Source organism: Mytilus galloprovincialis, chromosome 3 (genome assembly GCF_965363235.1).
Source record: "Mytilus galloprovincialis chromosome 3, xbMytGall1.hap1.1, whole genome shotgun sequence".
Classification (NCBI taxonomy): domain Eukaryota; kingdom Metazoa; phylum Mollusca; class Bivalvia; order Mytilida; family Mytilidae; genus Mytilus; species Mytilus galloprovincialis.
The window spans coordinates 45,613,481-45,627,428 of record NC_134840.1 but is presented as its reverse complement, the minus strand read 5'-3'; the positions used below and the strand labels follow the sequence as shown (position 1 = coordinate 45,627,428).

The 13,948-nt window shown below is 31.0% G+C and overlaps 2 protein-coding genes across 3 annotated transcripts in view; one reads left to right on the top strand and one right to left on the bottom strand.

Moving 5' to 3' along the window:
• Positions 1-1,015, top strand: part of LOC143068100 (putative ATP-dependent DNA helicase HFM1) — a 47,922-nt gene extending 46,907 nt beyond the window's left edge. The window contains exon 39 of the mRNA XM_076241871.1: positions 412-1,015. Coding sequence (XP_076097986.1) covers positions 412-478 — 67 coding nt within the window. The 3' untranslated portion in view covers positions 479-1,015. The remainder of the gene's footprint in view (positions 1-411) is intronic.
• Positions 1,016-4,190: 3,175 nt separating this feature from the next.
• LOC143068099 (uncharacterized) overlaps positions 4,191-13,948 on the bottom strand; it is a 44,983-nt gene continuing 35,225 nt past the window's right edge. For both annotated transcript variants that reach the window (XM_076241869.1, XM_076241870.1), the window contains 8 exons: positions 13,257-13,359; positions 12,520-12,729; positions 11,994-12,029; positions 11,454-11,523; positions 9,266-9,351; positions 8,151-8,294; positions 7,428-7,536; positions 4,191-6,646 (listed from right to left, as the gene is read on the bottom strand). In XM_076241869.1, coding sequence (XP_076097984.1) covers positions 6,573-6,646; positions 7,428-7,536; positions 8,151-8,294; positions 9,266-9,351; positions 11,454-11,523; positions 11,994-12,029; positions 12,520-12,729; positions 13,257-13,359 — 832 coding nt within the window. In that variant the 3' untranslated portion in view covers positions 4,191-6,572. The remainder of the gene's footprint in view (positions 6,647-7,427; positions 7,537-8,150; positions 8,295-9,265; positions 9,352-11,453; positions 11,524-11,993; positions 12,030-12,519; positions 12,730-13,256; positions 13,360-13,948) is intronic.

Below are 13,948 nucleotides of genomic sequence, written 5' to 3'. Positions count from 1 at the left end.
ATGTCACAACAGTGCATTTACTACTTCCATTGCCTTATGTATAGTTACAATAAAATTAATTGACCTGTCATATTTGAAAACTAAGTCTGATGATATAAGCTTATAACCATAAACAAATTAATTATGGCAGACAGCAACAAGATGACCATTGGATTGCATGGCATTGGCAGTAGGCCAACACATAAAGAATATGCATGTAAGTGCTCAACCATTTCCTTATCTTAGACAGGGGTGTAAAAGTTAAAAAAAAACAACAACAAAAAACCAGCTGTAAAAAGTACAGAAATGACAAAAGACATGAATAACCCATCCTCATTCTAGTTATTTAAATCTAGTTCAAACTTCAAATTTTACTTTCAACTAAAATATAAATCCTGTTGTGCCAACTAAATATTTGTTTTACTTTTTTAGAGCAACGGATAATAAACAGAGCACTCCACTGGATACTTTTAACAGTATATTTGATGGTATATTCTGAGGAATCTGAATGAGAAATGTGTAGCAGTTCATATTATAAATTATAGATATATATTTATCTCTTTGCTCTGTTTGTCAATCAGATCAAGTAACTGTTCAGATGTGTATATATGTGTTCCTCATTACCTATAGGTAAAGAAAGAAATTGAAGATTTAGAGGTTTTGGCATGGAATATCTATTCCTCATTCTATGATGTTTTAAGGATCAATTCTGTTTCTAGTAAAACTGTGTTTAAATAGTTTTGTTTAAAAACAATTAAATCAATGCTGCTAATTCTGAAAAATCTTGAAGCAAATCTATGAAACTGAACAAAGCTTTAACTGAAAACAAGTCAAAGTCATGTTGTAATTAAAAATAATATAAAACCAATTTCAAATATTGTCTGTGATAGTGTTTTGATATGATATTTATTTCTGTTAAATAGTGATTTGATACCAATTGTATACTTTAGAAAACTTAAAAGGATGCTCTTGAAGAGCTAGTATAGTCATTGTTGAAAATTGTTATTTTGTTTTTTACTTAAAATAAAATTCAGTATTTATCTTATCATTGTGTGTTACATTTTCAAACATGCCAGAACAATTTTGACACATCATTTTGTGGTTTTGTACACTCAGTTCCTGGCTCTTATGGATTTTAGGTATTGCCACTTCTTTCATCTATTTTAACCTCAAGAGTAATGAGGTAAATGTCAAAGAGATACCAACCCAGTAACACAAGTTAAACAAAAAAGACACCTGAAGGGCTCCATATGGTCTTAAACAGAAAGAAATTACTTCAAGTGCCTAATACCTAGTTTTCAAACTCTAAAACTACTAAAACGATTAGAAAAAAATTTGCATGAATCATCACAATTATGGTAATCCTGATATCTATTCCATTCTGACAGAGAACTAGTGACCAACTACTTGATTGGGCATTCCAACTATTTTGATTCAAGTGCCTTTGTTGACTCATATGTAGACAAAACACACCTGAGGCATATGGAATTATAACACTGGCAAAACTGGTGAAGTTGATTTGGTCTATTTTCAAACTTTTTAGTTTATTTGATTGATGAGTCTTATGAAGACAAATTGTGTGTCTGGTGTATCAAATTATTATCCTGGTAACTTCAATGAGTTTTTGTCTGGCCTGTGGCAAATGTTGCAGTATGCAAGACATAGGATATACTATCCAGCATCATCAGGAGCGATGAAAACTAATTGTATAAAATTAAATTTCAAAATGTAGAAAACCTGGATGCTTCATACCTTGTATGCAAATACCACTTGGTAGGAAGTCATATGTCCACTGTCATGGTTCAGTGACTGCTTGGAAAAAAATACTTTTCTTGTAATGTTACTTTCTATTTATTATGAGTAATAGGATGACTATATTAGGTATACAGGTTCCTTGCAACACCTACATGTCTGTCAGACATGGTTCACCTGACCTCAACCTCATTTCATCGATCAGTGATCAAGTTAAAGTTACACGATTAGGTTTATTTCTCAGATACTTTTGCAGTAGGTCAACTTTATAAGGTTTTATGTCAAGTTTTCATGTTTGGGTCTTTTTAAAAAAATTACTATAGGCAATAGTTCAATAAATTTGGTGTACCGAATGATTTTAAAGTGTACATGTCTGCCGAGCCTGTATCATCTGTCCTTGACCTCATTTTCATTGGTTAATGTAAGGTTTTTATGTTTTGCTCTGTTTTTTAGCTCACCGTTCAAAAGGAACGGTGAGCTTTAGCCATCACTTGGCGTCCGTCGTCGTCCGTCTGGTGTAAACTATTTCAAACATCTTCTCCTCTGAAACTACTAAACCAATTCCAACCAAACTTAAGCTGAATGATCCTTAGGGTATCTAGAATAAAGTTTGTGTTTTATTTTCTGTTTCGTCAAAAAACATGACCGCCATGGCTAAAAATGGAACATTTGGTTAAAATGCAGTTTTTGGCTTATATCTCAAAAACCAAAGCAGTTAGAGCAAATTTGACATGGGGTTAAAGTGTTCATAATTTTCATAAATTTAATGTCCTATCAGGTCTGAAATTTTCAAATGAATCTAATAACCCATAGTTGTGTTGTTGCCACTAAATTGGTAATTTTAAGGAAATTTTGCAGTTTTTGGTTATTATCTAGAATAGTATTAATGATAAAGATAAAATGTAAACAGCAAATATGTTCAGAAAATTAAGATCTACAAACAAGTTTTGTATGACTAAAATTGTCAATTGACCCCTTAAAGAGTTATTGCCCTTTATGGACAATTTTACAAAATTTGTTTATCATATTTTTCGAACTTAAAAAAATCTTCTTTTCTGAAACCACTGAACCAATTTCAACCAATTTTAATACCTCATTTTCTTGGCTCTAGTTTCGTGATTAGTTTTTGTAATCTTGTCAGTTTATCAAATACTGTAAGCAACAAGTCAACTATATTTTGTGCATGGAATGATTGTAAGGTGTAAATGTCTATGTTGTCTGGTGCATCTGACCTGGACCTCATCATACAATATTGATATGATTAAATTTATGTGACCTTCATGTTACAGACTTTCAAAATAAAATCAACAATAAGAAAAACAGGACAGATATTTCGACGTGTGCACTCTTGTTTTATACATGAATACCACAGGGAAAAATGAAAGAGACATTTAAACACTTTTTGAAAATCATTTCACCTTTTTCAGTTGCATTTCTGTAAATATCTACAATGCAATTTCCCATAGGAAATCCTTTTACGGCTAAAACTGTACTACTTTTACTATGTTTGGAAAAAAATTATATCCTAGAATGGAAAGTTTATGTGCACTATTATTTTTTTCAAAGGTCAAAATATAGCGCTGTGCAGCATATTTTCAACATTTATATGGTTTAAACTTACACTAAAATTCTTTACTACCCCAACCTTGACTTAAGGGTTCCCATACATTTCAATTAGACCAAAATGCATATGCTTATTTACTGGTATCATTCCTAAGTTATGCGTTTACGATATGAAACATAGATAGATATAGGAAGATGTGGTGTGAGTGCCAATGAGACAACTCTCCATCCAAATAACAATTTTAAAAAGTAAACTATTATAGGTCAATGTACGGCATACAACACCGAGCCGAGCCTTGGCTCACACCGAACAACAAGCTATAAAGGGCCCCAAAATTACTAGTGTAAAACCATTCAAACGGGAAAACCACTGGTCTAATTGAGATCATATCTAGGAACAAGTACATAAACAGAATTAATTATCTATGAATATTATATATCTCCCAAAAAGATGCATGGTTTGAGAATCAGCTGTATTGACAAAGTGCAACCTATAAATGGCAATATAACATAAGGCCACACCAATTTAATTTCTTGTTCGACGGACCTGCCCGCACCTATTTTTTTCAAAACGAGAGTTTTTTTCTTTCTTTTATATTCCCGCTTCCTGCATCCAGAAATGTAAGCATGTCCATTTCCTGCACTGTTTTTTTGTAAATATTATAAACTAGATACCAACATTTGTTTTTAAAATCACAGTCTTACCTGTATATAAAGATTTTAAAGCTATAAGCACCCCACCACAATGTGTAAATATCTGTGAGAATATTTGTTTCAGCATGAAACCAATTTATCCAAAGTGGGAGTGCTCTGATATAGTCTAAAAAAATTTAGAACAAGAAATTAAATTGGTGTGGCTTAATAACATGTTTAGATCATATATATTAATCAAACAATTTGTATTTTTATTTTTTATTGTGTGTAAGAAAACAAATAACATCTATGAAATGCAGAATCACAAAATAAATTATTTGAAAGACTTGGCTAGGACAATAGCCATGTTAAAATGCACTCTTATGGGAAAACATTGCTTCCTTCACATAACCTGATTTAACAAAATCTAAAAATAATGCTTATATAACTGAATGGGCACTTTTATAACTGAAAAAAAAAACCCATTATTTTAACCTATGTTAAGTCAAGTTATGTGGAAGAATAATAATTGTATAAAAAGTAAAATTTCATTTGACATAAATATCACCTGAAGCTTTTCTCTGTTTTTTGTATGTGAAATATTTTTTAAATATATATATTTGTATAGTTAAGACACAGCTTTAAACACATTGCTTTCTGTCCAACTACATAGACAAAACAAAGGGTTAATTTACTAATAAACTGCCTGTTATTTAAGTAACACATCAACTAAAACTCAATCATAACATAAAACATGGGCTTTGTTTACATAGCTTTGTATTAGTTAACTATCACCATGTGACAACTGTGATTGTTCAATTCCAACTTGTTTACTTCTGACCATTATAACAAAGAATTGGTAAACTTTCTAATAATCTTGTGTTTGTTAAAAGACAAAAACATGTAGTTAAAAGATCTCATATATGGTTTTTTTTGTGTTTTTTACCAAGGTGTATCAGTATCACTAGAATTAAAAGGCACATAATGAATCAATAAAAATTATGATCTTTTTGTCATCTTAAACGCAAACATTTTTTTTAATAATAAGGCAATCTAGATACTATGTCAAATAAGCAGGATTGAACCATATATGGTTGGTTAGGTGTAGATCCAAGTGAAGGCCCCAAGTGATGGTCTACTTCATGCAATGTCAACTTATTTTTAAATTGCAATGCACTGAAAAAATTGTAGTACCATCTTTGATAGCTATGTAAATAATATTATCCCGCAATGACGGAAAAGTATTTGCATGTGTATACAAAGAATGAGCAGATATAAAGTAGAAAAATATGTAAAATTTATCATGCAAAACTATGCACTTCTAAACTAACTTTATTTCAGCTTTGAATTACAACTTCTGTACAAATGATGTTGCTTCACTTGACATTTATATCAAATACTAGGTAAATAGGAGATCATTAAGAAATAAGAAACAATATTTTGTTTGAATGAAACCTTAATAAAATGAATTGTGATGATTGTAATATGGTATGTTTTATCCTCAAAAATATGATATATATATATCACTAATATAATCTCAAGGTATACATATGAATTAAAAACAAAAGGTAAACGTGTCCACTAAATAAATATTCAAAAGTTGATTAAAACCATTTTGGTATGACTTTCTAAGATATTTTATCATTTAATACTTTTCTAGTTAACTACAAATGTTTTTAAAAAAATTCAAAAGATCAACTAAAACAAATTGAATGTAAACATCGGTAAATCAGTGACATTTCCAATGTAAAGAATTATGGGTAGTTCTGCAGTTATATTATCCAAAATAGAAATAGAAATATGTATTTTAATTATTAGTTGTCAACCATAAACAGCTACTTATAACCATAAGTTATGACGGAAAATCTAATTTAAACTTGAGGGGTGTCTTGTGTTCCAATGATGGATTTTAAAATAACGTAAAGGCTCCAATTGATATTTAAAGAGTTAACACCTATAAATAGCTGACCTAATAATTTCCCCAACAAAATAAATATACAAAACAGATTGTAGGTACTACATATCTATCTACTAAACTAAACAAGGATTCTATGAAGAAGGTACCATTAGATGCCAAAATAGCACTAAAATTTAATGTCAGTTTATTTTCTATAAAAATTCTAAGATTTGTAACTCTCTGCCTTTTTCTTTAACTATGCATATTAATTTTTTAAATGAATTAACAATGGGATCTTCTTTAAACAAAATATTTGAAGTCTACTTAAAACTGCTAGTAAAAACCTGCTTGCCATGCATGAAATTGATGCAAGTGATTTTTTAATTGCTAAAATATGCCTTTTCTGTTCAAAATTTCCTGGAATATTAATGAGAAAACAAACTAGATTGTGTTCATATATGATATTAAATACACTAATTTGTTTGGAATCCATAGAGTAATTTCAAAATTTAATATAATAAAAAGCATTTCATGATAAATGATAAACTATGATGACTGAAATATTTATTATCCCACATGATTTCTATATAAATGTGAATTGCACAATACCAGGGCTTGACTAGCAATAATAACTGGTCTGTCTTAATTGGAATGTCTAGAGATAATATATAAGAACTGCTGTCTGAACCCACTGCATGTATGGTTAGGATATGAATCTTGTTTTAATGTCTTCATGTAATATCATGGACTACACCAGTCCTGACCATCTATGTAGATATGATCCCCATCCTGCACCTTGACCTTCAGCTTGCACTTCCTCACCTAGAAAATAATACACAGATGATGTGAAAGAAAAAAAGGAATCCCAGAATCATAATAAACTAGACAAAGTGATGCCCCTGCACTCCACTCTGAAGTAACTGTGTTATAACAGTCAATGTAGGACTTTCTTTGAGATATTATTGTGTCTGGACAGAAGGACAGACAAACAGGGGTAAAACAATATGCCCCTAAACTTTTAGTTGCAGGGGCATAAAAAGTTTTTGAACTATGAAATTTTATAAACTAAACTTTTATCTTTGACATTAAATGTGTAACACAGCTAAACTTCTGGTTGTGTAAATGTTGAGTAAGGAATAAAACTGCTGCTTTAACGAGTGGCAAATTACCATTATCTTCCACATAGTTTTTATAAACCATCTAAAAAAGTCAGGAGCCTGTCATTCAGTGGTTATTGTTTGCTGCTGTGTTACATATTTATTTTTCATTCATTTTTTTTGTACATTAATTAGGCCTTTAGTTTTCTCGTTAGAATTGTTTTACATTTTTGATTTCTTTTTATAGCTGATTAGGCGGTATGGGCTTTGCTCCTTGTTGAAGACCGTACAGTGACCTATAGCTGTTAATTTCTGTGTCATTTGATCTAATTCAGAGAGTTGTCTCATTTGCAATCATACCACATCTTTTTTATTTTATATCAAATTTGAAAACTGACTAAAATAAAACACTATTTTTTTTAAAGATTGCCCCTAAATGATCTTTATTGCATATGTCTTGAAGTATTAGTATACCAAAATATCTCAAAACACTGAACTTATAATACCTTGTGCAGCAGCATCTAACTGGGCTTTCTCCTCAGGACTTAATTTTAACATTGTAGTTAGTACTGGTACAAGCTGCAGTCTTTCCTCTCCAACCTTTAGACTTATATACTGGAAGCAAAAACAAACAATATAATATCAATGTTGAATTTAACTTTATAATTCAATTTATCTTGCAATTTTAAATTATAAGAATCCATAGCAACGTTGATGAAAAGTCTAAAATACATAAAATGAAAGAAAATTGTTCAACATTTTATATTATTGCATAGCAATATAATATTTCCCACAGAAAGTAACCAAAAGTTAGCATGTAATAAATTCTAATATTGCACTAGTGCAATAAATCTTCAAAATTCATGACGTGATCAATGACAAAATTTTAGTTTAAACCATTTTTTACTTTCAAATATTATATTGCTATACAATTAAAGGGTTATTGCATGAATATTGGGGAATATTGTCCCTCTTAGAACATATATTGCACTCGCACGCTCGTGCAATATAAAATTCTACTCGGGGCAATATTCTGCAATATTCATGCAATAACCCTATATTACTACACAGTTGCTTTATGCAATAGGAAATATATATTTAGCCCATCCATCATAAAATGCAAGATTGACTTTTTCTCAACATTTGTATTTGTTGTCCACCATATAAATACATTCAAGAACTTTTTTTTTAAACTTTGCCTTGCATTATAAATGATTTAAAATACTTACTTTGAGCAAAATATTTTTAAGATATTCCATGTTTGAAGTTTCTTCTTCTCTCCTTTGATTTCTTTCCATTCTTCTTATTTCTTCCTTCAAGATTTTAGCCTGTTCTGTTAATCTCATTATTGTAGCCTCACCATCGTTCAGCAACTAAAAAAGAATGAAAATACTGTTTTATTTGCTTTTACAGATAGAATGATAAGCTTATTTGTTAAGCTTCTTATTCTTGTTTGAAAAATTCCAATAGGGAACATACTTAACATTATTGTAGTATTAAACCAATTTTTAAGACGTTTCGGCCATTGACCTTCTTCAGTTTCTTTATTTTTCTTCACAACTACATGGCAGACATAACATCTTTGATTGTTATAGTAAAAATGTCAGCGAATGGCTGAAACGTCTTAAAAATTGGTTTAATACTACAATAATGTAAAGTGTCTTATTTTTAACCTCTTCTATTTTTTCCTGCTATGATATAAATATATAAGGATATATGTAAATCAGACAACTATCCACCAAAGGACAAGGTTGTCAACCACTACAGGGTAATACATGACCTTCAAGAACATCAGACAACTATCCACCAAAGGACAAGGTTGTCAACCACTACAGGGTAATACATGACCTTCAAGAACATCAGACAACTATCCACCAAAGGACAAGGTTGTCAACCACTACAGGGTAATACATGACCTTCAAGAACATCAGACAACTATCCACCAAAGGACAAGGTTGTCAACCACTACAGGGTAATACGTGACCTTCAAGAACATCAGACAACTATCCACCAAAGGACAAGGTTGTCAACCACTACAGGGTAATACATGACCTTCAAGAACATCAGACAACTATCCACCAAAGGACAAGGTTGTCAACCACTACAGGGTAATACATGACCTTCAAGAACAATTAAAGTTAATTAGTGTATAGCAAACTATAAAAGGCTTGGATGAATAATTGAGAAACAAAAGAAAAAAAAACAAGACAGGATTTATATTTCAACAAAATAAAACACAATTACTGCAACTAAAATAAACTGTTCTAAATTGGAAAATTAGCAATAGGGAACAATTTTTTTAATGTTGTCAATATTGAAAGTTAATATATAATAATAATAATACCTCAGTTAAATGTTCTATCTTCTTTTCAGCTGTAGACAAATTTTCTTTCAGTGTATCTTCTTTTTGTAATGGTCCCATTTTCATACCTAAAATAGAAATAACATGTAAAATCTGTAACCGTTAATGCTGAATAATCCTAGTTATAACTGACCACAATGCATGATGTTTACTTAATTTATAGGTCATAAGGATAAATGAGTTAATAAATAAGAGCAAACTATCTCAGCACATAACATTTACAAATTCTTTCTATCTCGTTATTTTTCCATTCAATTGCTTTTCCAAATCACTTGACAGAGCCATGAGATAGTATAAAATTGAGAATGGAAATGGGGAATGTGTCAAAGAGACAACAACCCGACCAAATAAAAAACAACAGCAGAGGGTCACCAACAGGTCTTCACTGTAGCGAGAAATTCCCGCACCCGGAGGCGTCCTTCAGCTGGCCCCTAAACAAATATATACTAGTCCAGTGTTAATGAACGCCATACTAATTTCCAAATTGTACACAAGAAACTAAAATTAAAATAATACAAGACTAGCAAAGGCCAAAGGCTCCTGACTTGGGACAGGCGCAAAAATGCGGCGGGGTTAAACATGTTTGTGAGATCTCAACCCTCCCCCTATACCTCTAACCAATCTAGAAAAATAAACGCATAACAATACACACATTAAAATTCAGTTCAAGAGAAGTCCGAGTCTGATGTCAGAAGATGTAACCAAAGAAAATAAACAAAATGACAATAATACATAAATAACAACAGACTACTAGCAGTTAACTGACATGCCAGCTCCAGATTTCAATTAAACTGACTGAAAGATTATGATTTCATCATATGAAGATAAGGCACAATATTTCCAGTTAGGGGTTTAGTATCATACCATCATAACATATATGAGAAGAACATAACCCGTGTCATGCCAACAACTGTTTTTTAGAATAAATGTGTTTAGTTCTGATGCAAAGACCTTATCAGTGACTCAATATTAACGCCAAAATATGCAATCTTTAAAGACCTGACAACAGTATCGTAATTATATCCCTTCTTAATAAGTCTATTCAAAGGTTTTGTAAGTTTCTGAGGTGAATACTGACACCTTTGTGCCTTATAAAGAATATTTCCATAAAAAATTGGATGTGAAATACCTGAACGTATTAGAAGGCTGCATGTTGAGTTATATTTACGAATGATGTCTTTATACCGATGATAAAATTTAGTAAATGTTTTGACTAGTTTGTGATATCGAAAACCCTCGTGTAATAATTTTTCAGTAATACACAAATTTGTCTCGTTAAAATCTAAAACATTGTTACATACACGAGCGAATCGTACAAGTTGAGATATATAAACACCGTAAGATGGTGACAAGGGAACTTCACCATCTAAAAACAGATAATTAAAGATAGGAAATGAAAAATCATCCCTTTTATCATAAATTTTAGTATTCAGCTTTCCATTAGTGATATAGATATCAAGATCGAGAAAAGGGCAGTGGTCATTGTTAGCATTAGCTTTATTTAAAGTAAGTTCAACAGGATAAATTTCATTAATATACATACTGAAGTCGTCATTATTGAGAGCCAAAATATCATCCAAATATCTAAAAGTATTATTAAATTTGTTTATCAGATGTTGTTTCGATGGGTCTTTGCTTATTTTTGTCATAAATTGTAACTCATAACAATACAAAAACAGGTCCGCAATAAGTGGTGCACAGTTAGTCCCCATTGGAATTCTGATAATCTGACAATATACGGAATCCCCAAAGCGAACAAAAATGTTATCTAGTAAAAATTCAAGGGCATATATAGTATCAAAGCATGTCCAATTAACATAGTTTTTTTGTTTATTGCTACTAAAAAATGACCTAAAAGAGTTAAAAGAGTATGTTTGCATTCACCATTAAGACAGTTTCAATGCTTTCTGTTCATCTTTAATTAAAAATAAAGACAGCATAGGTTTACCAGTTCATAAAATATAAAAAATATTGGTTTAAAGGAACAAATCTACCATATCATCTTGTAGATAAATATTCTAACTTCTAATTTACATTACCGGTAATATATTTGGCAAACTGCATTTTTTTATTTTTAAATAGTTACTATAGAATTCTGCATATACCAAGAGGACAAACGTTAACAGGTATAATCAATTTATTGAAAAGTAGTTGTACAATATATGTTTACCTAATTCATCTGATGCTGAAGTTAGTAGTTGGTCCAAAGGTAATGGTGATGACACATGAACAGAAGTTGTCTGAAAATATAGGCAATGTCATAATTTTATGAAATGATTGGAATTCTAATATAACCTTATCAAAATGTATCCTTCAACTATTTTTTGGAAACTATAAGTTTTCAAGTTGACAATATTTATAAACCATTTTGGAATTACAATATAGGTTCAACTTTTGACCATCAAATGGTGTTTTTGGTTTTGTAATTATAATTGGTGATTGTTTAACTCATGAAATATTGTGTATCATTTTGCTACATGTTTAATGTAATGGGGTGAAAATTGCATGCATGTATAATAAATATCAGCATCAACTTGTGAAAGTTCTTTTAATTACAAACATATGACAATTATATTTCTAAATCTAATTTATCAAAACTCTTTGCCTAAAAGTTAAATCATAATACAGAAAATTGTCTGAAGTTTTTTTTTTTTTTTAAATATTTCTGCTATCAGGTGTAAACACATTAGACCATTGGTAAATACATTACCTTCTGGCATGGTTCTGGTTCAACTATTTCTGAACCCTACAACAGAAAAGGGTTAACGTAAGTCACACAATGCTTGTTTGATACCTTAAATAAATATTATTTATTTTTTTTATTTATTCATCTGATGGCTACAATATATATAAAATGGTATGATAAATGGTGTAACAGTTGCATACATACTTTGATTATCGATTATACTATGGAAAATGCTGAATTTTCTCATATCATCTTTGTGCTATATTCATTTCACATTTTGAAAACATTTTTTTCTTGATTTCTTTTACTTTTGATTTCTTTATATAGATATAGGAAGATGTGGTGTGAGTGCCAATGAGACAACTCTCCATCCAAATAACAATTTATAAAAGTAAACCATTATAGGTCAATGTACGGCCTTCAACACGGAGCCTTGGCTCACACCGAACAAAAAGCTATAAAGCTATTTATGTTTTTATATCGATATGTTACACAAAATAAAAATGGCAGGAAATACTTTCAATGTAATATTATTACAATTGTGAATTACCTCCCCTTCCTGTCTTTCCACATGTCTGATATCAGTGTATTCCACTGGAGATGACAGTACAGGGCTTTCAGTGGTAACCCTAGTAACATGTTGCATCTGCTGCTGTAGATCTCGCTGTAGACGGAAGTTTTCATGTTCCACTCTCTCCAACTGTTGTTGTAACATTTCAGTGGTTTTATGGTGATCTTCTTTGAGAGCTTTAATTTGTTCCTGACATTATCAAAGAAAATTATATGGCTTCATTACTATGGATATTCATTTTCTAGAATTTTGCTTACAAAAATAGATAAAGTATTGAAAGATCATAATGCAATTTTTTATTTGTTTGATAAATTTTAATGGTACAAATGTAATTCTAGTTTTAAAAAAATAACTTCTTTTTACTGACTGATTGATGAAGACTGTTTAAAATTTATCTGCAAATGTGAAATTCCTATTCATGAGGATATCATGGTGATGAGCTAAGTGTAATGCCCTCTGCTGTTTACAAGACTGACATACTGAGCAATATTTCAAACATGCTAACTCACAAGGTAACAACAGAAAATCATGCTATTACTATCCCAAAACATAATTTTAATTCTGGTCAACTTTTTATCTCACTCTGAAATATCATGTGCTTGATGGTTTAAACCTGCCGGAAATAATTTTTTTTTGACTGGCTGAAATATTCTTGTCAAAAACCACTAAATAGATTAAAACAAAAAGTAATAGAAAGATTACCAGATGTACCTTACCTTAAATGACAAAGTAAGATTCTGATTCTGTAAATGTAACTGTTGCATGGCGTGCTGCTGTTCTCTATTTACTGCTGACTTCTCATTATTCAAATCTTCTAATCTGCACAAAATAATGAGGGAAATATAATATAAACAAAGACAGATTTGGAAACTAAGGTTACCCTAAGGTTACCTGTTTGATTTTGAATAAAAACTACTTTTAGTCTTATTTTGTTGTTTTATCTGCCATTTAATATAGAAGACACAAGTTGCTCGATTCCGTAGCTTATTGCACTATACACAACATATTACATAATCGTGGCACAAATAATTGGCTCTGTCCTCAAAATTTTCAGTCAACATCTGTTTTCCCCCCTTTTCCCCCCTTTTTCTACGTCTCGTCATGATAGATCAAATCATATTTCCCACACGAATTAAATGTAATAAACACATTTAGATAACAAGAAACCTTTTAACTAATCCTTGTCAGTTTTCCCATAGAAATGCTGAAATATTTCCATATTTACAGCTTCGTTTCCAATTTCAGCCATTGTATGTATGTACTGAGATTCCGCCAATTAAGACGCACCCCTTGATTGACTGCAAGGGTACAGCGGATCCGTGTACACTCCCTAAGGATTAATGGAGATGTGTCCTTTACAATATTATCCCACCACCAGAACAATCCCCACCCAACACCGCCCAAGGGA